The sequence below is a fragment of the Ambystoma mexicanum genome, chromosome 9 (genome assembly GCF_040938575.1).
Source record: "Ambystoma mexicanum isolate Mex_15411 chromosome 9, UKY_AmexF1_1, whole genome shotgun sequence".
In the NCBI taxonomy this organism is placed as follows: Eukaryota; Metazoa; Chordata; class Amphibia; order Caudata; family Ambystomatidae; genus Ambystoma; species Ambystoma mexicanum.
Window position 1 is genome coordinate 429450509 of NC_090931.1, and position 26354 is coordinate 429476862.

The 26354-nt window shown below is 45.5% G+C and overlaps 1 protein-coding gene across 1 annotated transcript in view; it reads right to left on the bottom strand.

Annotated features, from left to right (window-relative positions):
* The window catches only part of LOC138488129 (complement factor B-like), a 1604240-nt gene that overhangs the window by 682550 nt on the left and 895336 nt on the right, over nucleotides 1–26354 (bottom strand). The window contains exon 9 of the mRNA XM_069614892.1: nucleotides 8603–8680. Coding sequence (XP_069470993.1) covers nucleotides 8603–8680 — 78 coding nt within the window. The remainder of the gene's footprint in view (nucleotides 1–8602; nucleotides 8681–26354) is intronic.

Sequence of the window (26354 nt, forward strand, 5' to 3'; positions counted from 1 at the left end):
GGATGCAGAATAACGCAAAGCAAGATTCATCCATCGGGTGTGGTTTACATAGCCTCCTGTAGTGCTTAGGTGTCTCCTTCCACAGCCACGCCTAGGTAAGAAAAGAGTTCCTGCTTTCCAGAAGAGTTCCAGTGTTCTGAATCTAGGGAGTGGCTCCTGCCCCACCCAACAGGAAAAGTAGTTCCAAACAGAAGAGGATCAGAGACTCAACTGGCAGGCAAGTAAGCAACATGGTCTGCTGCAGGTAAGTCCACCCAAGCATTATGAGCCCGGCGCTTCCAGCGCTGGGACTGGGCATATTTATGAGCCTGGTGCCACTGGCGCCAGGACTGGGTCCAAAAGGTCCCAATTGGGACTGGTTGGCACTCGGAACCTGGGTTATGGATCTGCTTCCAAGGGAGTTATGAAAACCCTGACCTTTTGGAAGCAGAGATCATGACAGTACCCCCCCTCAAGGCCCCTCCCAAACCGGGCTTCTCCGGGGGTTTTGGCTTGTCGGGAAATGTTCGGTGAAATCTTTTGATTAGGCGAGGAGCGTGGACATATTCAGCAGGTTCCCAGGATCTCTCTTGGGGGCCGTAGCCTTTCCAGTCAATTAGGTAGAATAGTTTAGATTTGGAGATCTTGGAGTCCAGAATGCTTTTGACTTCAAACTCGAGTTCTCCATCAACTAGGATAGGTTTTGGAGATTTGGTTAGTCGGGTTTGAGGTTGCACGGGTTTTAATAGAGAGACGTGGAAGACCGGATGTATCTTCATGTGCAGGGGCAAGTCCAACTTGACCGCTACTGGGTTTACTATGGTAGTGATGGAATAGGGACCAAGGTATCTTGGGTTGAATGTGCGTGGCCCTTTTAGAGGTAGATATTTGGTGGATAACCAGACTTGATCCCCTACTTGATATTGAGGGGCTTCCTTCCGATGTTGATCTGCTCCTTTCTTGTATTGTTCTTTAGCCCTTTGAATGTGAGAAACAGCTTCCTTAAAGGCTTGGGTGATTGTAGAATGCAGGTAGTCTACTGCTGGTGTTTCAAGATCTTGGAGGGGATCCAACTCCGAGGTTCGAGGGTGACTGCCGTACAAAAGAAAAAACGGGGTTTTCCCAGTTCCCGAATGGACAGAGTTATTGTAGGCATATTCGGCTATCCAAAGGATGTCTTTCCAAGTTTTTTCAGTTTGTTGCAGCATGCAGCGTAAATACTGTTCCAGAGTTTGATTGGTCCTCTCGGTTTGTCCGTCGGTCTGAGGGTGGTGACTGGTCGATAGTCTCACATCAATTTGAGCCGACCGACAGCAACTTCGCCAAAAATGAGAAATAAATTGACTACCTCGATCCGAAATTAGAACCGAAGGAAAACCGTGCAGTCGGACGATGTTTTCGAGAAATTCTCGGGCCAGAGTTGCTGCTGTTGGCAAGCCTTTGAGTGGAATGAAATGCGCCATCTTGGAGAATAAGTCCACGATTACTAGAATCGTATTGTATCCGGAGCATGGAGGTAGATCGGTGATGAAGTCCATAGAAAGCGTATGCCAAGGGCGAGGTGGGATGTCAATAGGGCGTAAGAGGCCTGCTGGTCTTTCTTTTTGACTCTTGTTTTGGGCGCATACTCCACAGGACATTATAAAGTCTCTGATATCTTTTTTCCAAGACGGCCACCAGAAGTAGCGCTTGATCTTTTCTGAGGTCTTGGCCATACCGGGATGTCCTTCCATTAAAGAATCGTGATAACAAGAGATTACTTTTTTCTGTAAATCTGTGCTGGGTAGGTATAATCGTTCTTGGAAATACAATAAGTTGTCCTTTACTGCAAAGTCCTTTCCCTGCAGATGCCAATTCTGTATGTCTGCTGGAGTTACAAGTTGCCTGGCTTTATCCTTAACTTCCTCTATGGATTCTGTGGCGATTACACCCAGAATTCTTTGTTCGGGAATGATTGGTACAGGTTTAGGGTTGATCAAGTGTTCTTCCACTCCCATCCGAGAAAGGGCATCAGCTTTACCGTTTTTTGTACCAGGTCGATAGGTAATTATGAAGTCAAACTCGGCAAAGAATAATGCCCAACGGAGTTGTCTAGAGGATTGGGCTTTTGCGGTTTTCAAATATTGCAGGTTTCGGTGATCCGTAATCACAGTAACGGTGTGTCGGGCCCCCAGCAGATAATGCCGCCAAGCCTTAAAGGCAGACTTGATAGCCAGAAGTTCCTTGTCAGTAATCGTGTAATTGATTTCAGGAGGTGAGAATTTGCGGGACCAAAATGCCACAGGATGCAACTGATTGGTTACCGGGTCCTTTTGTGATAGAACTGCCCCCATGGCAAGGCTTGAAGCATCAGTTTCCACGATGTAGGGGAGTTCAGGGCGAGGGTGTTTTAAGATTGGTGCAGAGATAAATTTAGTCTTCAAATCCTGGAAAGCTTGTTCCGCCTCGGTAGACCATTCAAAACATTTGTTTTTCTTTAACAAGGCAGTGATGGGCTGGACTATTCGAGAGAATTCGGGGATAAACCTGCGGTAAAAGTTAGCGAAGCCTAACATGCTTTGCACACCTTTTACGGAGGATGGTGATGGCCATTTGAGAACTGCATCGACCTTCTTTGAATCCATACGCACTCCGCCAGGTGATAATATGAATCCCAAGAATTCAACTTCAGTCACGTTGAAAACACATTTTTCCAACTGAGCGAATAGTTTGTGTTGACGCAATCTTTCGAGGACCATTTTCACGTGTTTCCGATGTTCAGATTCCGATGAAGAATAAACGAGGATGTCGTCAATGTAAACAACAACACACACATCTATGAGCTCTCTGAGGACATCGTTCATAAAATATTGAAAGGCGGCCGGGGCATTACAAAGTCCGAAGGGCATGACCTGATATTCAAATAGCCCATACTTGGTGCGGAAGGCCGTCTTCCATTCATCGCCCTCTTTTACTCGTACCAAGTGGTAAACTCCTCTAAGATCCAGCTTTGTATATATGCATGCTTTTCTGACTTGGTCCAGGAGTTCAGGGATCAAAGGTAACGGATATCTATTCTTAACGGTGATCTGGTTCAGGGAGCGATAATCTATACAAGTTCTAAGGTCTCCTTCCTTTTTTGGAACGAAGAACAAAGCTGAAGAAGCAGGGGACTTGGAAGGACGAATAAACCCATTTGCCAGGTATTGATCCAGGTATTGTCGAAGGTGAAGGTTCTCAGGCTCGGTGAGGGCATAAATTCTACTACAAGGAGGAGTAGATCCAGGTATCAGGTCGATCTGGCAGTCATAAGACCTATGAGGAGGTAGAGAGTTAGCCTGATCCTTCCAGAAAACATCTTGGTATTCTAAGTATTCGGGAGGTAACTGGGGAGTCTCTGAAGAAATTGCTGCCAGTGCAACACCAGGTGGAGGGTGACAAGTAGAGACACATTCTGGAAACTGGACCGTTCTTGCTCGCCAATCGATCAGAGGATTGTGTTTCTCTAACCAAGGTATTCCTAGAATAATCTGAAACTGAGGGGCCTTGATCACATCGAACACGATCTTCTCATGGTGTCCATCTTGACTTACTAGCGTCACTTCTTGAGTGGTATGCGTTACTGGCCCGGAGGCTATCTCCGTACCATCCACCATAGTAATGACGTCCTTTACAGCCTTGGGACAAAGAGTTAGATTCATCCTCAAAACCATTTCATGATCCACATAATTGCCGATGGCACCGCTGTCGACGTAAGCTTCAATTGCATGTAATCGATCCGGATTATCAGGGCTAATGAGGACCATAGGTATCACGAAATGCGAGGTCACGGAACTGGTTTTCACGCTCGGCAAGAGGACCTCTATTCTTGTCGGGCGAGGTCGTTTCCCTGCTCAGAGTTTGTAACTTTGGTAACTGCAGCTCCTACTGCCTTCTTGGCAGGTTTCACCGGACAGTCTCGAAGAAAGTGCCCTGAGTTTCCGCAATAGAGGCATAATTGCAACAGTTTTCTCCTTTCCCGCTCCTTTTGGGTTAGAGGACCTTTCAGACCCCCTATTTGCATGGGTTCCCCGGAGTCTACTCCTTTGGAAGGAGTTGGCGGTTTGGAAAATACTCGAGCATCAAACTTGGAACGATCGGCCTTCCTGTTCTGCAGTCTGTGATCTATTTGAACGACTAAGTCTATATAGTCCGAACAATCTTGTGGGGGATTCACTACTTGGGCTAACACATCTTTGAGCTCTCCGCGTAGACCTCTATAAAACAGCGTAATCCTTTTGTCCTCAGGCCAGTGAGTTTCCACTACCAGTCTGTTGAAAGACGCAATATAAGCCAAAAGGTCTTGATTACCTTGTCGCAACGAAAGAAGCTCATTGTCCAAGGCCTGCCCCTGTGAATGTCGTGCGAACAGTTTTTCCATACTGAGCTGAAAAGCTTGAAAATCATGGAGGACCGGATCATCTTGATTTACTAGAGGGATCGACCAGTCTGCCGCATTGCCACTCAGGTACGAAAGCACGAAAGCTACTTTAGCTTGATCAGTTGGAAAGGCTGCTGGCCGGCATAAGAAGTGCAACCGGCACTGATTGATAAATACTGCAAACCTCTTTGGGTCACCAGAAAATCGTTCGGGCGGAGCCAGAGGTACATTCCCAGGTAGGTTGATCTGCACTGGATTCATAGAGGATGTAGAAGGAAGATTTCCCCCAGATGCGGGTAACGGGGTCTGTCCGGCTTGTGACTGTAGCAATTGTCTAGCGAGGTCATCTGTTCGCTCCTTGGAAATAATCAGTTCCCTTCTTAGAGCGTTCGTTTCCTGACGGGCTGCATGCACTTCTGCCCTTAGTTCCCCAAGTAACTGGGCTAGCTGGTCGATATCCGAGGTTTCCATAGCGCCTGGACGGGAGTTTTGTGGTAGGCTTTGCGTTCTGTAACGCTCACCTGATTCCCGTAGAGGCGCTGGTCTTGACTGGGCGTATACCGTATCTTCAAAGGTGATGTGTAACACACGGCTGGCTCTTTGGGCTGGACCTCTGTGCACTGTATGTCTGGCTCGAAGGGTAAGATGTCTTAGGTAAGTGAACGCCGTGCTCTCCATCTGCCTCGAGGCAGGGTGCTGTAACCAGTTTCTTCACTGGATAAGGGGAGCAGGCCTCTTGACTTCAGAGGACTGCTGTCCGTCGTTTACTGCACGAACGGTAAGTTTCGAGTAATTCTAATGTCTTTAAAGTCTTTAGTAAAGATGTCTCTTGTTTTGCAGGGTTCCGGCGATGGCGGGCTGAAGTGAGTTGAAGATGGAGCCCGTGTGATGAATAGAAGCGCCTGGAAGCACATAAGTAAGCGCTTGTTGCCTGCTTCACGATGCGCTCTAACTGTCTTTTTATTTTGCAGGTACAAGTTCGGGGCGGCTGCAGGGTGCCGGAATACCCACTGGGTTAGATGTGGAAAGGAGTAATGGCACGTGAGTATTAAAGTTCCCCAATGTCTTTAAACGCACCTTGTTTTGTCTTTCAGATGCGGGATGCAGCGCCGAAGGCCTCCGGAGCGTGCGAAGAGTTGGTAAGATTTTGTCTTTCAGATGCCGGAATGCAGTGTGAAGACCTCCGGAGCGTACGAAGAGTAGGTAAGCCTTTGTCTTTCAGATGCCGAAATGCAGCGCGAGGCGTTGGTGACAGCCGATGGACCAGGCAAGTGAAGAGCTGTCACTGAAGACCGTAATGCTAACCTGTTCTTTCTTGTCTTTATAGGTGTTGCTGAAGACTGGATTCAGAATGGTAAGCCTTTTTCCTTAGGCCCAGGATCAGATGCAGAAGACACGATGAGCGTTCTGCTGCTGAGGATGCAGAATAACGCAAAGCAAGATTCATCCATCGGGTGTGGTTTAAATAGCCTCCTGTAGTGCTTAGAAGTCTCCTTCCACAGCCACGCCTAGGTAAGAAAAGAGTTCCTGCTTTCCAGAAGAGTTCCAGTGTTCTGAATCTAGGGAGTGGCTCCTGCCCCACCCAACAGGAAAAGTAGTTCCAAACAGAAGAGGATCAGAGACTCAACTGGCAGGCAAGTAAGCAGCATGGTCTGCTGCAGGTAAGTCCACCCAAGCATTATGAGCCCGGCGCTTCCAGCGCGGGGACTGGGCATATTTATGAGCCTGGTGCCACTGGCGCCAGGACTGGGTCCAAAAGGTCCCAATTGGGACTGGTTGGCACTCGGAACCTGGGTTATGGATCTGCTTCCAAGGGAGTTGGGAAAACCCTGACCTTTTGGAAGCAGAGATCATGACAAACGGATAAGATGAAGGTTTAAAGATTCCCCACAGATGGCACATGCACATGGAATGGTGTGAAAAGAAAAGGTGCAGGAAATGGAAGTAGAACATAGAGACACTCCTCACATAATGGAAAAAACACCATTTGTGAGTATGAGGGGGAGACAGATGAGATCAAAAGTAAATCCTCATTGGCTGATTTGGGAAATGAGCGACAAGCACAAAAAGGAGGATGTTCAAAGGAAACGTGATTAAAGAGAATCAGGAGAACAGGAAGAGTGTGGAAGATGGGATCCATGTGGGAGACATAGTAAGAGTGACCCCATTGCAGTGACAGAAGTGGCGAGGCAACACAATTGTCACAATAGATGGCAAAAAATGGAGTAAGGACAATCTCCCAGTGAGGTCCCACTTGCCTTGACCCCTAAGGAGTATGTTGGTGGTAGGCCCACCTCCCTAGCCTCACAGGGGGGGTGCCCCCCTTGGGAAGAAGGGACGAATTCCAGCGATTCGTCACAATACCTAAAGGAACATGGGATAGTGAATTGCAGACCGGTGTTGAATAATTCAAAGGCAAATGGGTTAGTAGAACGGATAAGATGAAGGTTTAAAGATTCCCCACAGATGGCACATGCACATGGAATGGTGTGAAAAGAAAAGGTGCAGGAAATGGAAGTAGAACATAGAGACACTCCTCACATAATGGAAAAAACACCATTTGTGAGTATGAGGGGGAGACAGATGAGATCAAAAGTAAATCCTCATTGGCTGATTTGGGGAATGAGCGACAAGCACAACAAGGAGGATGTTCAAAGGAAACGTGATTAAAGAGAATCAGGAGAACAGGAAGAGTGTGGAAGATGGGATCCATGTGGGAGACATAGTAAGAGTGACCCCATTGCAGTGACAGAAGTGGCGAGGCAACACAATTGTCACAATAGATGGCAAAAAATGGAGTAAGGACAATAACGAGAAATCTGGAAGTCACAAAGGAGGTGGAGAAGGACATGAGCAGTTATGCAGATGATGAATGGTGGAAAAAAGGGATATAGAAGAAAGGGAAGGATGTGAGCACGATGTACAAGGTGATTGTGTGGAGGATCAAATGTAAGCGCAGACAGAGTCGGTTGTGGAGGAGGTTGTTTCTAATTAACAGATATGTGGACAAGACTAAGAGTCATGAGACAGAGTTTGAAAATTCAAAAGAGCAGTGAAATTTAAATAATGTACTAGGGGACATAAATGGTCTTTTCTTAAATGTTCTTACCATTTACAGTTATGTTGAGTTATTTAATTCCTTATGTAAACTTGGTGTATATTCATTGTGTTGTTTATTGTAATTGTGCCAAGTAAAAGAAGGAGCATACAATGTAGTAACTTGTGATGGCATGTCACGTCATCCAATGCCTCATTCGAATGTGGACAGTTGACAGTTGGATAATAGATTATGAAATGCGTTTGATTGGGCTACTGTATAATAAACCTAGCGTGTTCAATTGGAGGATGGTTTCCTATTAATTATAACAACCAGTCCACAAAGGCCAGCCTCTTATAATTCCTTATAGAGCAGTGGGTACATGATACATTGTGCTTTTTCCTCCAGGGCCTCACAGTGACATACTTTGAGGCCGCACTCCCACCATGCAGTGTCTTCTGTAATCTGATGCAAGGCGCCGGTCTGCACACAACACTAGCTATTTGCTTTGGTGAGTGTTTAAACCATTGTGTAATATGAGACTAAATGTTCAAAAACCCAAGTGTTTTCAAGAGAGCACTGCCTTCAAATTATTTCTGCATTCAGAATATTTATAGAAGCCAGTAATTAAGTTGGTATATTGAAAAAGAAACACCTTATAAAAATATAGTATCTGCTATAATAATGTATTTATTTTATTCCAGTTATTTATAATGCGTGAAACCAGCTTAGATGGGAAATGGGAACCTTTGAAGAGAGCAGGTTTAAACAGGCAGGGTGGACCTTTTATGTACCTCGATATTCAGATTTGCAAAGTGCTTGTGCTTTGGTTAAATGTGGAATAGTGGTGGCGAGGACATTTGACATGGGATCGGAAGTGGTAGATGATTAGGGTGGGTCTAGATCTTTCTTTCCTGTTTGTAGTGAGGGGCAGATTTTCAGGCAAATGGGTAGAGTTCCAAAGACTGGGGGCATAGACTAAATATGAAGGAAATTCACAAGCTATGAATTACGCAAGTTAAATCGGTGTCTATTTGTAGAATGTCAGGCTACTGTGGGACGCGTTGCTTTATAACACCCTAAAATGTAAACAGAGCAAGGTATTCAGATGTCAAATCGCACATTACATTGTGTGTGCACCTGAGCCCTTTTTTTGCCAGAAAGCAAGCAAGCAAGAAGGGCCCTACCGAGCGGGGCGCTGGTCTTCTCTGCATGCCTGGCAATTTCATTTTTGACAAATGATGGATTTCGTCCAGTGTGATGCCCTGCAGGATGAAACAGAAGGATGTCATCAGATGCTAGAAATGCCAGATATATTTTTCAATGTTTTCTGGATTAGCCAATGGCCACTACAGGCATCTATATAAAAGGTCTACTACAGATCACATGCAATTGACACCCCCCACCCTTTCTCTCTCATTTGCAAAATCCATTTCATACTAATGTGGTGCATTGATATGTCACAAAGGTTTGCAAGAACCTGCACTGTACACTTGTCTGCAATACGGGGCCACAAACAATTGTCACATCCGCCCCTTTGTCTGCTTTTGATTGCCTTCCCTGAATGAGTGCTGATGCATACTGTCAAGTCTTCTCTCTAAACCAGACCTTGTGTCATGGCCTTCGAGTTTCTAACTCAAATCAAAACTGTTACCTTCAAGTGACTTCTTTGAATTAGAGCTTGTACTTATCAGACTCTCCTTTCAATACGTGTTATGTTATATCGATGCTACTCCACAAAGCGTTATTGCATCTTGTGCTCCCCAGCATGTGTTTCCACAGCCCGCACCGGCTACCTGCTTGTGATATCATTTCATGTGTTCTATGTGTAGAAGCTTTACCCTCCTCAGTTCTCATGTCAATCAGGTGAGGACTACCTGGAGATGGGTGTGCCTGCATTATGGTGAATAAACCCTAGTTTCTTCACCATCTGCGTATGACTATTTTGTATGGGGGTTCATACAGAACGTCAACACCTAAAAATGAATACATGTTTAGACAGCTCGTGTCCTTTTATTGTATTTTTCCTTGGCTATTAATACCTTTGCCCCATAGTGCAAGTATTCTATGTTGCCTTGGCTGTTACTAATGCCCGCGTGCCCAGGGTCCAAATATTTTTTATAGCATTCTGTATTCCCTTGGCTGTTACAAATAACCTTCCCGGCTGGTCCAAGTGTTCTAGACCATTTCATATTCCCTTGGCTGTTACTAATACCCTTGCCCCAGGGTCCACGTATTCCAATAGCATTCCATATTTACTTGTGTCACAGATGGAGTACACAATTACTCAGAGACTTCGGGATAGTCCAGGTATGTTTATTAGGACTTTGTGGGCCCTAGGGTCCTCGTACTCTCTCTCTCTTCTCCCTTTGCATCCCTCCCTAGCCCAGCACCTGTAACTGTAGATTAGATCTACTGATCAGTAACCTCTGCTCTCTACTAGCTGACCTTGGCTAGGGGTGGTTTCCTGAAATTCTCGACTCCTTCAGGGATTTACTTGGATTCCCTACTCTACACACGTTAGTGTTACACAAATGTTAGTGTTCTAAAGGGGGTTTGGGATTGTGGCATGCACTTACTCTGTTGGACTCAGGTTACATCATTCAAACCCATGCTTAGCTTTCCGTTTCTACTTTCACCCACTCCTCTCCTCCTAGTCCTTCCACCAATCCTCTATCTCTCTGATGTTTCACTCCTATCTCCCATTGCCACCCATTGGGGTTACCACCCCTCCCACTCTTACTTCTCTATTCCTACTACCCCACTCCTCCTCCCACTACTACCCTCAGTCTCTCAGTACTGCATGTCTCCTCCCACTACTACCATGCCTCCTCCCACTACTTCTACTATTAAGCCTCCTCTCCTCCCACTCCACTACTCATTCGCTTACCTTGCACTCTGTATCAACCTTCTCACATTCACTCCTTACAATAACCTCTCTTTGCACTTGTTTCACACACAGACACTCACACTACAGATCCTCTTTCACTCCTCCTCCTATAACAAACTTGCCTTATAACTCTCCTCCACACACTGTCACTTGTCCTCCCATCATCTTGGTCTCTGTGTCTGCCTCTGTCTCTCCTGTTCACTTCATACATATGACCCACACCTGCCTGCTTGCAGCCCTCTTCCAAATACTCCTCCCTTACTGGGGATTGGTCCTTTCTTCTTATTCAATCTGTCCTCTTCTCCCCGAACTGGGATTAGTATGTGTAGCTGTAATTGTTAAGTAAAGGCCTAAACCCTGCCCTCCCTTCCGCAGGGCTCTTCGACCCAGGTGACTGGGGTTCCATCTTCTAGCGTTCTTCAGGTACTGCCAGTCCCACCTCTCCTGGCAGTTTTGTTGGGTCCAAGGCTCCATTCCAGGTGCATGCCCTCCTACTCTTCATCTGGCATCTCGCTCTCCACCACGCCGGTGTGCTTGAAGGCATCAGCCACTTCCCCTTTTTGCATGACTCCTCAATTCCCCCACAATGGCACCCAACTCCTGGCCTCGCCCCGGGGGCGATAGTCAATTGTGCTGCCTCGTGGCCTCTGCAGCTAGGTGCCTCGCTGCCACTCCCAGGCACTGCCTTCCCCTGTATTCCAGTGGTCTTGCGTGGACTGATGCTGTGCCATCTCCTTATTTCTCTGGGCCCAGATGGGGGTCATTGCAGTCCCATCCGCCAGACCTCCCCTGCCACCCATTGGGCCGTAACATCTGGGAGTTTCAGGTAAGGAGGGAAGGGTGGGCCTGCCCAGACACACTGCCATAGGGTTCTGGGTGGTAGGGGCTGATCCCGCTCGTCCCCCACTTGCCTTTTGCAGGGTCCAACTACTCTAATAACATTCCGTATTACTTTGGCAGTTACTAATAAAATTCCCCAGGATGTAAATATTGCAATAGCATTCCGTAGTCCCTTGGTTGTTGCTAATACCATTGCCACAGAGTCCAAGTATTCTAATATTCCATTTTCCATTCTATGACAAGACTGGAGGCGAGCATTATGCTTCAACTTCATTTATTAATACTCCTCAGAAGTTTCAATAAAACTTAAGAAAACTCTGAAAAGTGTCCAAAAGTAACTTTTCTTCCTGAAACTACAAATCCCAAAGTCTCTGTAGTCCTTTCCAACACAGCACAGCCATGACACACATCCTGTCTCTGGGCTCCTCCTCTTCGTTTACTGCTCTTCAGCAGATAAGTACTATTTTTCACCTCTCCTTATACCGCATTAGTCTAGTGACATATGTATACTTAGGAGAGGGACTGTGTATGGGAACGTGATGTAGAGGGCATAACATCAGGACTATAGTATGAGCGGCAAGCAATAGCGAAAGGAAGTGTTTATAATATGTATAAATTGCAACACGCACACGTCAGTCCGAGTTCATACCTGAAGTGTATCAGGCAGGGAAAGGATGCGGCTGTAGATAGTGCCGTGAGTATAAGATAAGTAAAGCTGCATTATATCCCGCAAGGCGAGCGGCGTGTTCCGTATTCCTGGCACACAGGGGCTTAGCTCGGCCTCGCGGAGATCCTCTCGCCCCCACCTTTGCAGAGGCGGAGGTGCTCGGAGCGCTCCGGCCCCCACCCTCGTTGAGGAGGAGCCAGAGCGTACGTTCACAGACATCGACGGATGTGAAGAGCGAATGCCGGGCCCAGCGGTGAAAGACTAAAAGACTTTATATAACAAAATTAAGCGATTTAAGCCCCGATTTGAGCCGCACTAGCAGCGATTCCAATCAGCAAGGAATCAGCTGTGAAGCAGTCTGCTGCCCGCGGTTCTATACGAATTGACCGAGTTACAATTGTCCGAATGACAATTGACCTTTGCACAATTGACCAAATTTTAAAGGTCAATTAGTACATATATGTGGGGGGACACCCCCCGCAACCCCACACCCAATCCAAAATCCCTGCAACCCCCCACCCAAACCCCTTGTATTATTTATAATACTAAACCAACCCACTATATATATAAAAAAAAAAAGGTCAATTGTGCAAAAGGTCAATAAGGACCATTAAAATTCGACCAATTAGGTCATTCGGTCAATTGTATTCGGTCAATTTGGGTAATACCCTGCCCACAGAAGGGAGAAGAACTCACTTCCCACGACAGCAGGCACCTTTAACCTGCCCAAGACTTCAAGGCCTCCCAAGTGAGGCATATTACTCACGCATAGCCTACTGCAGAGGCAAAACAGAACATTAACACAAAAAAAGGAGAAAGAAACAAAAAAAGAATATATATATATACAAGCATCAGACCAAGAGCCGTGGGCGTGCCAAGACACCTGCTCCAGGTACCAGGCACACAGCACACTTGCAATATGTCAGAATTTGAATGGAGCAAGGAGGAACAGCCACTGGACCTCGCTGCCAGCTTCTAAAAAGTGCTGGGGAGCTCAGTAGTCGATGCAGTGAGACCCCTGCAGGAGAGGCTGGAGACCCTAGAAGCAATGCTTACCCAGCCCAATGAGAGGAGCAAGGAGACTGAGTGCACACCCACAGGACCCTTAGAAGCAGGGTCAAGGGGAATAACCAGACCCGTAAGAGAAAATCCTCTTGCGACCCCCAGGGCCCATCAGACAGGGTGAGAGAAAAGACCCCAGAGGTAACGAACGCTTTCGCTAAGCTTAAGGAAGCTTACCTGCAACGTCAGGCAGTGCCAGAACTCACAACCATCACCCCAGGGTAAGACAATTTAGGAGAGGATGACCCAGGCTCGGGCCAGCAAAGAGAAACATCTGGAGGAAGATCAAGATGACATGTTTGACCCGGACAGCATCCGGAACCCAAGATCCTCAGACTGGCAGCCATCCCCCAGTACATGACAATGAGTTTGCGAAAGGCCATTGGCAAAGAAGTAAGGCAACGCCTCTGAGTGGATTGCCCACGCCCAAACCTCCCAGGGAAGGTAGCAGAGACCCCCAAGCTAGATCTGAAGATGTTAACATTCGTGTCCAACAGCTAAGGGAATACAGAATGTCCATTCGTGTCCAAGACCAGTAAGGACCCTCGCAAGGGAATTGACAGATCATGGAGGAGCTGTCAAGAGAAGGTGTTGGATTTAACGGACCTCTTGCAAAAATAATGGACCTGACGGAAAGGGCCAAAGACACTGGGGAAGAAGTAGACCCCAACGCATTAGCAGGCTTGGCACAAAGAGCTGTGTGCCTTCTATGGAACGCAAATTGCGCCATCGCCTCAGAGAGAAGAAGAGGATTGCTGCTTAAGATTGACCCAAAACTCAGCTACCTCGCATCATATGAAGCCAGGCAAGCAGCACAGGGCCTCCTCTTCGGAGAGACCTTTGGGAAAGAAATGAGCCAGTTTGTCGGCACCTACACTTCCCTGGAAAAGAGGGCACACCTCCATTGTGAAGGTATTTCCGAACAGAGTTTTTGCCGGGACCGGCCGCTTCAGGGGTCGTGCGACCGGTCTGATTCAGGGAGGAAGAAGACCCCCCAATCCCAGGGCCCCATACTGGGAAAACAAGCAGCAAGACACTTTCTTCCTGGCCAGGGGACGTTTCCCTAGAGGACGTAGAGGAAGAGGAACCGGCCGTGGTCAAGGTTTTACACCAGTTGAGAGTAGTAGATTATCCTCTGGTAGGGGGCAGGACATGTATGTTTTTGGAAAATTGGCGTGCGCTTTCCAGCAATGCTTGGATATTGCAAACCGTTAGAGGTCTGAGGCTGGAGTTCATAGAACTGCCAGTGCAGTCAGGCAGGCCACACCAGCAGCACTTAGCATGTGCAGAGCAAAAATGCCTAGATTGCAAACTATCCCAGCTAGCGCAGAAAGATGCCATAGAGAAGTGCACAGTGCCCCTTAGATTTGTAAGCAACATGTTTCTAGTGAACAGGATGGAGAAGGTCCGCTCAGTTATAAATCTAAAAGAATTGAACGGGTGGATCGTGTACCGCCATTTCAAGATGGAGGGTATCCATCAGCTCAGAGACTCCCTGAGAGACGGAGACTGGCTGACGAGACTGGACTTGAAGGATGCCTACCTAACGGTACCAGTGCAGGAGGATAACAAGACCTTCGTAGCTTTTTGCTGGAACAGGCAGCACGGCCTGGGCTTTCACCTAATTGATGAAGCCAGTTGCAACAACGATTCGAGGGATCAGGTTAATTATATAGCTGGACGAAATCTTACTCCTAGCCGAAGACAGAGACACACTAGTTTATCGGACAAGATGGGTGCAGGATCTATTGTTGTCTCTGGGTTGCCTACTGAACGTTGAGAAGTCAGACACCACGCCAGCACAGAGGGTAGACTTTCTGGGATTCGTCCTGGACACCAGGAAAGCTACTTTGGAGCTGCCACCCCGAAAGATACAAGATATCAAAAGGGAGATTCAAGCCTGCTTGAGCCTGCTTAAGAAAGCAGTGGCTCTTGCTCAGAGTTCTAGCAAGAATTGTGGGGTTATTAGCAGCCTCCATTCAGGCCGTATTTCAAGGTCCTTTGCACTATCGAGCCCTAAAGAGACTAAAGATAAAACACTTGCGGCAAGGTTTGAGATATCATCAGCAAGTACCATTGGATCAAGAGTCCATCACGGAGCTGGAATGGTGGTTGAAGAATATGGACGCTTGGAATGGGCGTGCCATCTTCGGAGACCGACCAGACCTGATAATAAAATCGGACGGCAGTCGCATAGGCTGGGGAGCGTGATGCAGAGATCTGGAAACAGGTGGAAAATGGAGCGAAGAGGAGCTTTGCCTGCACATAAACTGCCTAGAACTTCTGGCAGGATAATTTGCTATCAAAGTATTCACGAGAGGGAAGGTGAAGTCGTGCATCCTGCTGAAGATGGACAACAAGTTGCTAGCGGAACTAGCAAAGGATTTTTGGCATTTCTCCCTCCAGTCAGAATCGTCAGTGACAGCTGAGCAGAGTTCTGGGAAGTGTCAGAGGGAGAGAGCAGAGTTCATTTTGGTAGCAGCACAGTGAAAGTCACAATTGTGGTTCCCGACACTAATGGAGCTAGCATCGGATCTGCAGAGGGTGCTCCCCTTAGGAGACCGACTGCTCACGGACCCAGCTGGGTCGTGTCATCCTCTGAGAGTGAGAGGGACGCTCCAGCTCGTCACCTGCAGGATATCAGGAGACACTGGGCGCTGACAGGCATTTCGGTCCAGGCTGCAGAGCTTATTGAAGAATCCTGGGCTCCATCCACTAGGAGAAGCTACATCGCGGCTTGGGCCAAGTGGACAATCTGTTGTAAAGGGAGAAGTCTTCATCCCGTTTCAGCCCCTGTAGTGGCTATATTGAATTTCTTAGCACAATTGTTGCAAGATGGAAGAGCATTTCGTACCATAGGTGTGTACAGATCTGCGATTTCTGCAGGGCACCTACCAATTGAAGGAGTGCCAGCGGGAGAACATCCAGCAGTAGTGAGGCTCAACGGGGGAGCATGGTATAAGGTGCCCCCAGAGCCTAAGTATAATACAGTATTGGATGTGACTGTAGTACTGTGTTTATTATAGAGCTGGCCAACAGCTAGATATCTATCCCTGAAGCAGCTGTCGGGCAAGCTGGCGATGTTGTTATACCTAATATCATGCAAGCGCGTGTCAGATGTCAAGGCGCTGGAGATTAATAGGAGATCCTTTGGTCCAGAAGGGGTGAGATTTTCGACAGTCAAAAGGACTAACACAGGGACTACAGGACTACAGTTCACTATCCCTATTTCCCAAGTAATACTAAATGGTATGTGGCGATATGCATTAAGGAATATGAAAGTAGGACAGCAGATTGCAGGGCAGCTGGTACCACTCAATTATTAATAGCGCATAGGAAACCTTTCCACGCAGTCACAACAGCCACCATTGCGAGGTGGGTCAAAAAGGTAATGCAAGCAGCAGGTATTGATTTAGGAATGTATGGAGCACATTCTGTGAGAAGGGCAATGGCTTCCAGAGCTTTTACAACAGGAGTATCATTGCGAAAGATTATGTTAGGTGCTGATTGGGCTAGTGATCGTACATTTAAGGAGTTTCACTTCAAACCAACTGAGAGTTTAGCTGGTACAGTATTGGGGAAGCTTTGAACAAGCATAATGCTTGCCGCCAGTCTTGTCATAGAAGGAAGATTACCCCTGCTAACTGCGCAGGGAGCATTAATTCTATTAAAGACTAGGAGACGAGCATTAAATTCCCACTCGATCATGTATTGTTTAATTATATGATATGTATGGATTATAACAGTACATGGACGCCACCCTGAATTTCTTCATTGTATTTTCCCTAGGGGAAGAGCTGAAGAATAACAGAGCAGAGGCGATGGCCACTGAGACTCGAGTGGAAGGACAGGAAGCCGAAAGAGCAGTGGCGATTGAGTTGACGAGCTTGAGAGTCTTCGCACTGTTAGCGGGACACGTTTATAAAGTTCAAGAGACAGTTCAGAGCACGAAAAAGAGAGGAGGAGCCCAGAGACAGGATGTGTCATGGCTGGGCTGTGTTGGAAAGGACTACAGAGTCTTTGGGATTTGTAGTTTCAGGAAGAAAAGTTACTTCTGGACACTTTTCAGAGTTTTATTATGTTTTGTTGAAACTGCTGAGAAGTAGTAATAAATGAAGTTGAAGCATAATGCTTGCCTCCTAGTCTTTAACAGAATTAATACCCCCTGCGCAGCTAGCAGGGGTAATCTTCACTGGCTATTATAAAGCCCTCACTGTGTTATAGTTCTACTACCAGCTTCTAGTGCTATTACTTGCATCTGTTTTGGTCCTGATTCTGGTGAAGATTCCCAGATCAAAAGTATCAGTCCCAAAACGCAGTCAGCAGGCACCACGCAGGTATATCCACCTGCTATTCATGGCCTGAGTCTTTTAGTAGAAAAGCACCAATGAGTGTTTTGCATTGTATGTTGTGTGGAACAGGTGACACTTTTCCTCCTCAGCTGGGTCGTCAGGGCAACAGGCTTCCAAGGGAACAGAAAAAAGAACTGGCGTACAAAGAAGGTACTTGCTCTTGTGATGCAGTGTCCTTGGGATGATTGCAGGCTGCACACCGTTTCCAATCAATGAGGAAGTAGAGTTGACCCTGACGTATGTGAGTGTCACAAGTTTCCCTCATGTCTTATTCTGGCTGACCGTTATTCAACACTGGAGAAGGTTGTGGCAGGGGTCAGCAGCATAGGGCTTCAGAAGCAAGACATACAAAACTGGATGTAAACACACGCCCCTAGATAACTGTTGATGAAAATCCAACACGAACAAGCATTGAATGTTACAAAATGGTGCCAGGAATCATAACAGTAATTTCTTTTAGCGGAGATGGCCACTTTGTTGCCCACTGGAAACATAGGTTCTAGCTTGTAACTTGTGTATCATATTATCAGTGAAGGGAACAAAAGTGGTTAATACAGGTTGCATGGGTATTACTTTGGGGGTGTTGTCCCTAGGAGCACATAAATGGATTGAAATTTGTTACAAAATGTAGAGTGTTTTTTATAGGCTACCTGTCCTATCCACGTTTTTGCACCAACTGGGCTGCAGAGAATTAGAATAGCAATGTAAGTATTGTTTGAGTGATTGGTTAGTCCACTCTGTTTGGTCATTGCTTTAGGGATGGTACCCCGACATCAGTGCACTTTAATCCTGATGTACTTATACAACTCAGACCAGAAATATACGAGAGAAGTTGTGGCCCCATGTCAGAGATTTCTTTTTTCGGGCAATCGATGGAGGCGATATATATTTTGTGGAAGAAGCTGAGATCCAATTGGGTGGTATGAGAAGCGGACACAGAGACCAGATGTTTGTGGCTACAAACCTTTATTAAAACAAATGGGGTTTGAAAAATGCCTCACTATCCCTAATCTAGGAGGAATTTCCGCACCTCAACCAAAACAAATGGGTCTGTCCTGTGTCAAGGTGTCCGAACAAAAGTACATCCTGTGTCTGTAATCCTATTCTGTCCCTCACACTCTAAAATCAAGTTCAACACAAAGTTGAAATCCAACAAAAAGGTTTCCAAATGGACAATGGCCACAGTTCCAAAGAATATCTTCCTTCCCCAGACTCCTTGTACCAAAGCAAACAAGTTCAAAAAGAATAATCACATTTCCCAGAGGATTACTCTCGCTCCTTGGTGTATTCACTAATTTGGGGAAATCAATCCGTTCCCCAAGCTTTCTCTTCACTTCAAAATCCTAAGGGTATCTTTCTTCCTAAGGACTCCCTTTCCTTTGTACATTTTTATAACAGCTCACAAGCTCAAGGGCATGGCCTTCTTTGAGATCCTTCTTTCAACAGTTCACACAATGGTTCATACTCTCAAGGGCATGATCCTTCTGTGAGACACATTACAATATGCACCCATTTTTGTCTTCACCTGTTATACTCTCCTGCCAGGACTTAGTAGTTAAAATATTAAACTTTCTCTTTAAGGTAGGGGTTTAACAACCCATTCATAAGTGGTTCTACAAATACTTTCACTTCTTTAATGACTTTATTTTTCATCTCTTGCTGCGTTTTTATGAAGTGACACACTCGGTTAGACAACCAGGTACTCCATTTGTGTTTTTTGGGTTTGCCAGTATTTTCTGGCTTCCCCTCACTTTGGTTTCTTTCACTCTGTGCTATTCCTATAGAGCGGTATACGCTTGCTGGCAGCACAGTAACCCACTTTGGTTCCCTTTGCTTCCTTCTGCTTTAGCATACTGGCTCTGTGTGCACCCCGATGAGCACTGCATTTTCACCATGCCTTCTTTCTCGGTTCACGGATCCCGCTACTCTCTCCCGTTGAGCGGTGAACTGTCTGCACCTCAATTTTCTTCTTCTTCCTGGATTCAGCCTTGCCTTCACGTCGTCTGCCGCAGCGTGTTTTCCTCCAGCGTGATGTTCGGCTTTGTTACAGGTCGCGAGGCAGACCGGCGTCTGCAGTTCTCTCCTCTAACTCTCCTCGTCAGCTCTAGCCAGGTCGTATTTAAACTTCCCAGCTTGATTATATCTTTTCCAACAACTAACCCGTTGCATTGGTCACCCGGACCTAGTGATCTTCATTCCTCTGTTGTTAATTCTCATGTCAGAAGTTATGGGACCATTTCTTATTTTTTTAAACTTTATTTAATACTGGCATGTTGACATTACGGGAATATCTTATTTAGCTTAAAACAATGCATTATCAGGCATTTCATAGGTATATAGTGCGACAACATATCAAACATTGGGGACGTATTGGGGGAAGGGGGAGAGAGGAGCAAGATAGGGAAATAGGTGGAGCTTAATAGGTCACTTTAGGGAGGGGTTCCAGTCCTCGTGTCCCTTGTCTTGTCTTCCTCCGACATTAAGTATGATCTGAGGGGGGGGGGGCCCATATGTCTTTGGGTCTCGAGGTGGGCTGGATCCCTCTAACGTAAGTTTCTTCACAGTCTTGTGTGCTGATCAAGTCTCGCATCCAGCACTGGTGTGTTGGGGGATCTTTTGCTTTCCATTTTCTGAGGATGTTCAGTTTGACTACTGTTCCCCCCACTGCGAACAGTCTGCAGGTCTTGGTTGATGCCTTCCCTATGTCTCACTGTAGGTACTTCAACAGGGTGGCAGTAATGTTTGTGTTTAAGATCGAGTTCATTGTCTTTGCCACTTTGTTCCAGTAGTGCTTAATTGGAGGGCATTCCCAATACATGTGCAAGGGTGTGGCCTCGGGTGAGCCGCATTTAGGGCATGTCTGCGGTTTGGAGGGGTCGTACTTGGAGACTTGTTCGGGGGTGAGGTGTAGATGATTCAGGATTTTGAATTGGATGAGTCTAAAGTTTGCGCTGAGGGAGATGGTTTTAGTGTATCTGCAATAGATTGTCCATTGTTGCTCTTCAATCTGAATTTTTAAGTCTTTCTCCCATTAAGTTTTTATATCATTCTTGGATGGTTTGTTGGCCTGTGTTATCATGTATAACGTGGAAACGCTACCCGTGAAGCCTTCTTCAGTGAGGATTTCCGTAAGGAACTTGTGGTTAGGGGGTGCCTTTGGGAAGGTCGGCCATTTCTTCTTGCAGGCGGCTTTTAATCATTGGTAATGCAGAGTTGTGGATATGCCTTTCCCTGTCCTGTTTTGGATTTCTGAAAGCTTGAGGAAGCAACCCTCCGGGAAGAGGTCTCCAACTTCGGCTTGTTTTCCAGGGTCCCAGAATGTTTGTATAGTGCGGTCCATTGTAGGTTCCAGCCCAGGGTAGTGCCATAGGGGTGAGTGTGGCCAGTATGGCATTTTGCATCCTACTCTTCCAAGGATCTGTGCCCCCGCTCGGACTGTCGATTCCATTGGGCTAGTGTTTTTTCTCTAGGTACCTTGGCAAACATCATACTGCGGAGTTCTAGGGGAGATGCAGCAAATTTTTCTGCATGTATGTGTGCACATTTTTCTACAGTATTGGACCAGTATTTTGCAAAGTGTGCCTGCGCCGAGTAATAGTATAGTTGAAAATATGGGGCTGCCAGGCCACCAGTGTCGTATTTTTTGCATAGTTTGGACCAGCTCATTCTGGGACTCTGTTCTCCCCAGACAAAGAGTGTGGCAAGTTTTTGTAGTGTGTCGAAGAACTTCCTGCCCGGCCGGATCGGGATTCCGTTGAATAAGTATGGTAGTTTTGGTACTACCAACATTTTCAGCAGGGCTATGCGACTGTAGAGGGACAGCGGCAGCCTGGTCCATGCATTGAGTTTGCTTTCCAAGTGCGTAAGATAGGGGGCAAAGTTATTGGCAAACAAGGTTCGTATGTCCGGCGCTATTATGATGCCCAGATATCTTGCAGTGGTGGGAGACCAACACAGGCCCTCCATGGCTACGGTCTGGATAGTGGAGACGGTCAATGGGATCATTTCGGACTTGGCTTGGTTGATTTTATACCCAGAATGTTTGGTGAAGTCAGTTATATCTCGCAACACAGGGGCAAGGTGGGTGTCTGGGTTCGTAATGTATAGCATCGTATCGTCCGCGTAGAGGGAGATGAACTGTGGGGATCCCATTATACAGATACCTCTCCAGGCGTGGTTATGTCATAAACATGCTGCCATTCCCTTTATCGTCAGTGCAAATATCAGTGGGGAGAGTGGACATCCCTGTCTTGTTCCTCTTTGTAGTGTGAAGGTGGGCGACAGTGTTTTGTTGGTTCTTACTTTGGCCGTGGGGTTGTTGTACAGTATTTTTATGAAGCGGAGGAAGCCTGTGCCAAACCCCATCTTCTTCAGGATTCCAAACATGAACCTCCACGAGACAGAGTCGAATGCTTTTTCAGCGCCTAGTGTGACTGCCACTGTCTTTGCCCGGTGGTCTAGTTGGGAGATGATGGCGAAGAAGCGCCTGAGGTTCAGGATAGTGGAGCGCCCAGGAATGAACCCTGATTGGTCCGGGTGCACCAGTTTGGTCATATAGGGGTTCAGTTTGTTGGTTAGGGCCTTAGCGAAGATTTTTGCATCGACGTTGATGAGGGAAGTAGCTCCGAAGTAGCTGTTCGCTGGAGGACTCTGGGCAATCTCTTTCTTCAATCACAATGGATCGTGCACTACATTAAAACCATCAAGGAAATTGGGCCCGCCCCTTTTTTACACTATTTCAAGGAGACTCCGCGCGCTCCAGCGCACGCGCTCCAGAAGTAGCTCCGAAGTAGCTGTTCGCTGGAGGACTCTGGGCAATCTCTTTCTTCAATCACACTGGATTGTGCTCTCCATTAAAACCATCAAGGTTATATGGACATTTATGGACCTTTAAAACCTTTTTTCACAGCCATACACATTAATATGTGTTCCTTGAGAATTGTAGTGTCTAAATAGTATTTTATTTGTATTTTTTTTAGGAAATTGGGCCCCGCCCCTTTTTTGACGCTATTTCAAGGAGACTCTGCGCACTCCAGTGCGTGCGCTCCGAAGTAGCTGTTCGCTGGAGGACTCTGGGCAATCTCTTTCTACAATCACACTGGATCGTGCTCTAAATTAAAACCATCAAGGTTATATGGACATTTATGGACCTTTAAAATCTTTTTTCACGCCATACACATTAATATGTGTTCCTTGAGAATTGTAGTGTCTAAATAGTATTTTATTTGTATTTTTTTAGGAAATTGGGCACTGCCCCTTTTTTGATGCTATTTCAAGGAGACTCTGCGCGCTCCAGCGCGCGTGCTCCAGAAGTAGCTCCAAAGTAGCTGTTCGCTGGAGGACTCTGGGCAATCTCTTTCTTCAATCACACTGGATCGTGCTCTACATTAAAACCATCAAGGTTATATGGACATTTATGGACCTTTAAAACCTTTTTTCACAGCCATACACATTAATATGTGTTGCTTGAGAATTGTAGTGTCTAAATAGTATTTTATTTGTATTCTTTTAGGAAATTGGGCCCTGCCCCTTTTTTGACGCTATTTCAAGGAGACTCTGTGCACTCCAGAAGTAGCTCCGAAGTAGCTGTTCGAACAGCGGTGACAGCTCTTCGTGTGATAGCTCTTCGTTTTATTTTGGCTGTGTTGTAGCGTCTACTTCTTCATATTGCCTTATACTACTTATCCACTTTCCATACAATTCGCAATAGTTTCAATGGATTCAACTGCCAGCCTATTGTTAGCGTATTGTAGCCGCTTTCGTTAAAAGCAGAGTGCAGTTTGGCTTTGGCTGCGTCGTCCCACCTCTCTATTACCTGCGCACAAATTCTCAATGTGAGCTGCAAGTCTGCGACGATTTGGCTCCAATTCTTTTATCCATCTAATCGGGCACGACTGTTTGACAAACTGTCCGACAGAACTTGTTGAACAGTTGATGCCCGTATATCAGCAGCCGCTCCTTACGGGCTTGTGCGTTCCGTCCCTTGAAGCACGAGAAACTGTGAGTACGTGCTTGATGTTGTGATTATAACAACAAGCTAGAATATGATTAAAAGTGGATTTACGATGATGGCAGATTTGTAATATAGGTGTGCAGTGATACAAGCTCTCTTGTTGTTTTAGGAATTACATGCAGACATGCAGACACGACTTTGCTGTGAAATTTTATTAATACTTCAGGCAAAAGCGATCAGTATTTTGAAAATAATATACTGGGACTTAGTTGACTAAATAGATCAAAGTTGCCTCCATTAGTGACAGATTAGCTATCTGGCTTTTGCTAAAGCGCTATAGCCATACCGGTAGTCTGTCTATAGTCTGTCTATACAGGATGGCTGATCATACGCGCAAACTAGAAATGCATAAGACCTTGAGGAACAGACAAATCTGTATTCCGAAAGTTATTTTGCGCGTACCTGTCCAGGAAAATTGCATAACGGACTATTTCGATAAAAATGTCTTGTCGCAAATTCATGAAAAAATTCCAGTATTGTTAATGACTGTGTCGAGTGAGGAACATTGTGAATCAACTGATGCACTGGTATCTGAACTCTCTAGCGAGTTGGGTTGTGTTAGCTATAAGCTGTTAAATGATATTCTGTGTGGCTCTAATTGTTCTAAACAAGCCTTTTAATTGAATGAAATATCTTCCTCTAATGTTCACAATGATGTGTGTATAATCCCGGAAATGCAGAATGTAGCTGTTAAGTCAAAAATATTATCTAGCCATGAATTACAGGCTGACACTGCTCCTCTAACAACATGTATTATTGACTTACCTAATTCTAAACTTGAGGAAATGGAAATTGAATATTTAGGTCAAGATCTTGAAATGTCTATCGGTGAGCCTATAGCCACTCCACTTTATTTCACGTCTCCATCCAAACCAATAGTCTTGGCTGCTATAAAAGAGGATGTCCCTACCTTTTCAACCCTGCCCAAAATTAAACATAACTCTTACGTTGACCCAGTGCTGAATATTCAGTCACTGTTTAAGTTTCAATCTACGGGCAGATCTGCCAATCAGGGCATAGACCCTTTAATAACAAGCATGACTACCTTTTGTGGGCCTATGTTGGCCGATGGTGAGCTTGATGTAAGTATGTCTTCTGATGAAAAATGTGATGCATTAGAAAACCTCCTAACCAGTTTACTTGCTAAATGTAACTTATTGGAATCTAAAATTGACGTACAATCTTTGTTTATCCATACAAGTCTCAGAAGAAAAAGTGGCTCTTACTGTATATCACAGCCTATGTCTAAATCACATACTCCTCCTCCAGCCAAAAAGGTCTCTGGCCCATGTATATCCTTGCCACAGGGTAAACAGAGGAAGAAAAATCGTATCTTTCAGGCATTTATGTACCGGAAGAAAACCTCAAATAGAGCAGGTAAAACACATGCTGTTCGTGGGTGTTCTTCCGTTAAACCTCCTCTGTTGAACATCTCCAGCACACCCTCTCATGTAGATCCTATTGTAATTATCGACAACTCTCCTCAGGCTAAAATATTACCAAGTAAATGTAAAAAGGGCTCCACTGATGTCTCTAAAAAGTCAACAGTCAAGAAACCAAGTATCACAAAATCATCTCTGTCTGTAGCAGTCGCTCCCTTAGAAGAACGACAAATGACATTACCTAAAGAATGGCTTAAAAATTAAAAAGTCAAAAAAATGGTTTTGCCTACTACGATCGAACGGGGGTCAGGTAGTGACACACAATGTCCTCTTATGGCAGCCCTTCAACTAACCCAAATTGCGACTGTTGAATCACGTGCTCCCTTAAATAGAGCAGCAATTCTGAAGCTATTTCATGAGATTGTTCCGCTTCGTGTTATAACATCAAATGACATTCAATTAGTCGATCGAATTGAGCTAAACAACCTTTACTCATCGAAAGTGTGTTTTAAAAAGGATGCAACCCTGAATTATGTTCTGGGCTTTGAAAAGAATTTGCTCACTTTGGGATATATTGTTTAGCCTGTTGAGATTCCGACTATTAAACGTCTGGCTGAGATGTCAGGCAATTCTGTTTCTCAAATTGCCAGGAAATGCGATCTAACACCTGTCATTGCAGTATCAGACTCATACTCGAGAAGTACAAGAGTAATTGATAAGTCAGTACCAGCGCAGTCAACAACAAAGGACTCTCTACTCATTGAGACTATTTCGCAAGGATATTGGCAATGGCTACCTCTATCCTTCAAGGATCATTTCTCTGGGACACAACAATGACAAAGGTCACAAGAACTTCTCTACTCTTGGAATACTAGGGGGTTCACACACATGTTCGATGATGATGGTCTTTTGGCCAACAGTGATATGTTCCATATTGTTGCCCTTCAGGAAACCTGGATAACAGCTGAGATCCAAATAGATAATCGTCTGACAGTACTTGAAGTGGCAACTAAAGGCCTGTTGGGTCGACCAAAGGGGGGTCTCCTCATATCGGTAAAGAGCCCATGGACAATTGAAAAACGTTCCCAATCGTCTCCAAATATACTCATAGATAAGATTAAGAACTGGGAAACAACCATCATTATTATTAATATCTATGATCCACGCAAAATGTCAGTAATCTCAAAAAACATCAGAGCAATTGATGCTATGTTAAAAAAATATTCCAATCATTTCCCAACCCTGCTTCTTGGAGACTTTAATGCCAAAATCGATGAGCTCGATCAAGTTGAGCAATTAGTGGATGGTATTACAAAATCTAATCCCATTAGAAAAGTTTCCAATAATCAAGGGAAAAAGTGGCATAGACTATTACAAGCTCATAATATGACACGTCTGAATGGAACCACTACGAGTGATCAAAACACGGCTCAAACGCAGATAGAAGGTCAGACAACAGTTACTATTGATTATATATTTTCAAATGCCCTTGGTATGCCCTTTGTAAAGGATATGGGAGTTGTATGTTGTGAGGAAAGTGATCACCTGCCTTTATGTCTTCTTATGACACACAACATACGAACCATATACCTTCACTATATGCTAATAATGGTCAGATATTGCTAAATGAAGGACAGAATCGAATCTTAACGAAACCTCATAATAGCCAACATTTGTACGTTTTCGTTAGATCACGAATCTGTGATGTTATAGTTGAGGCCGTCATCACCCCC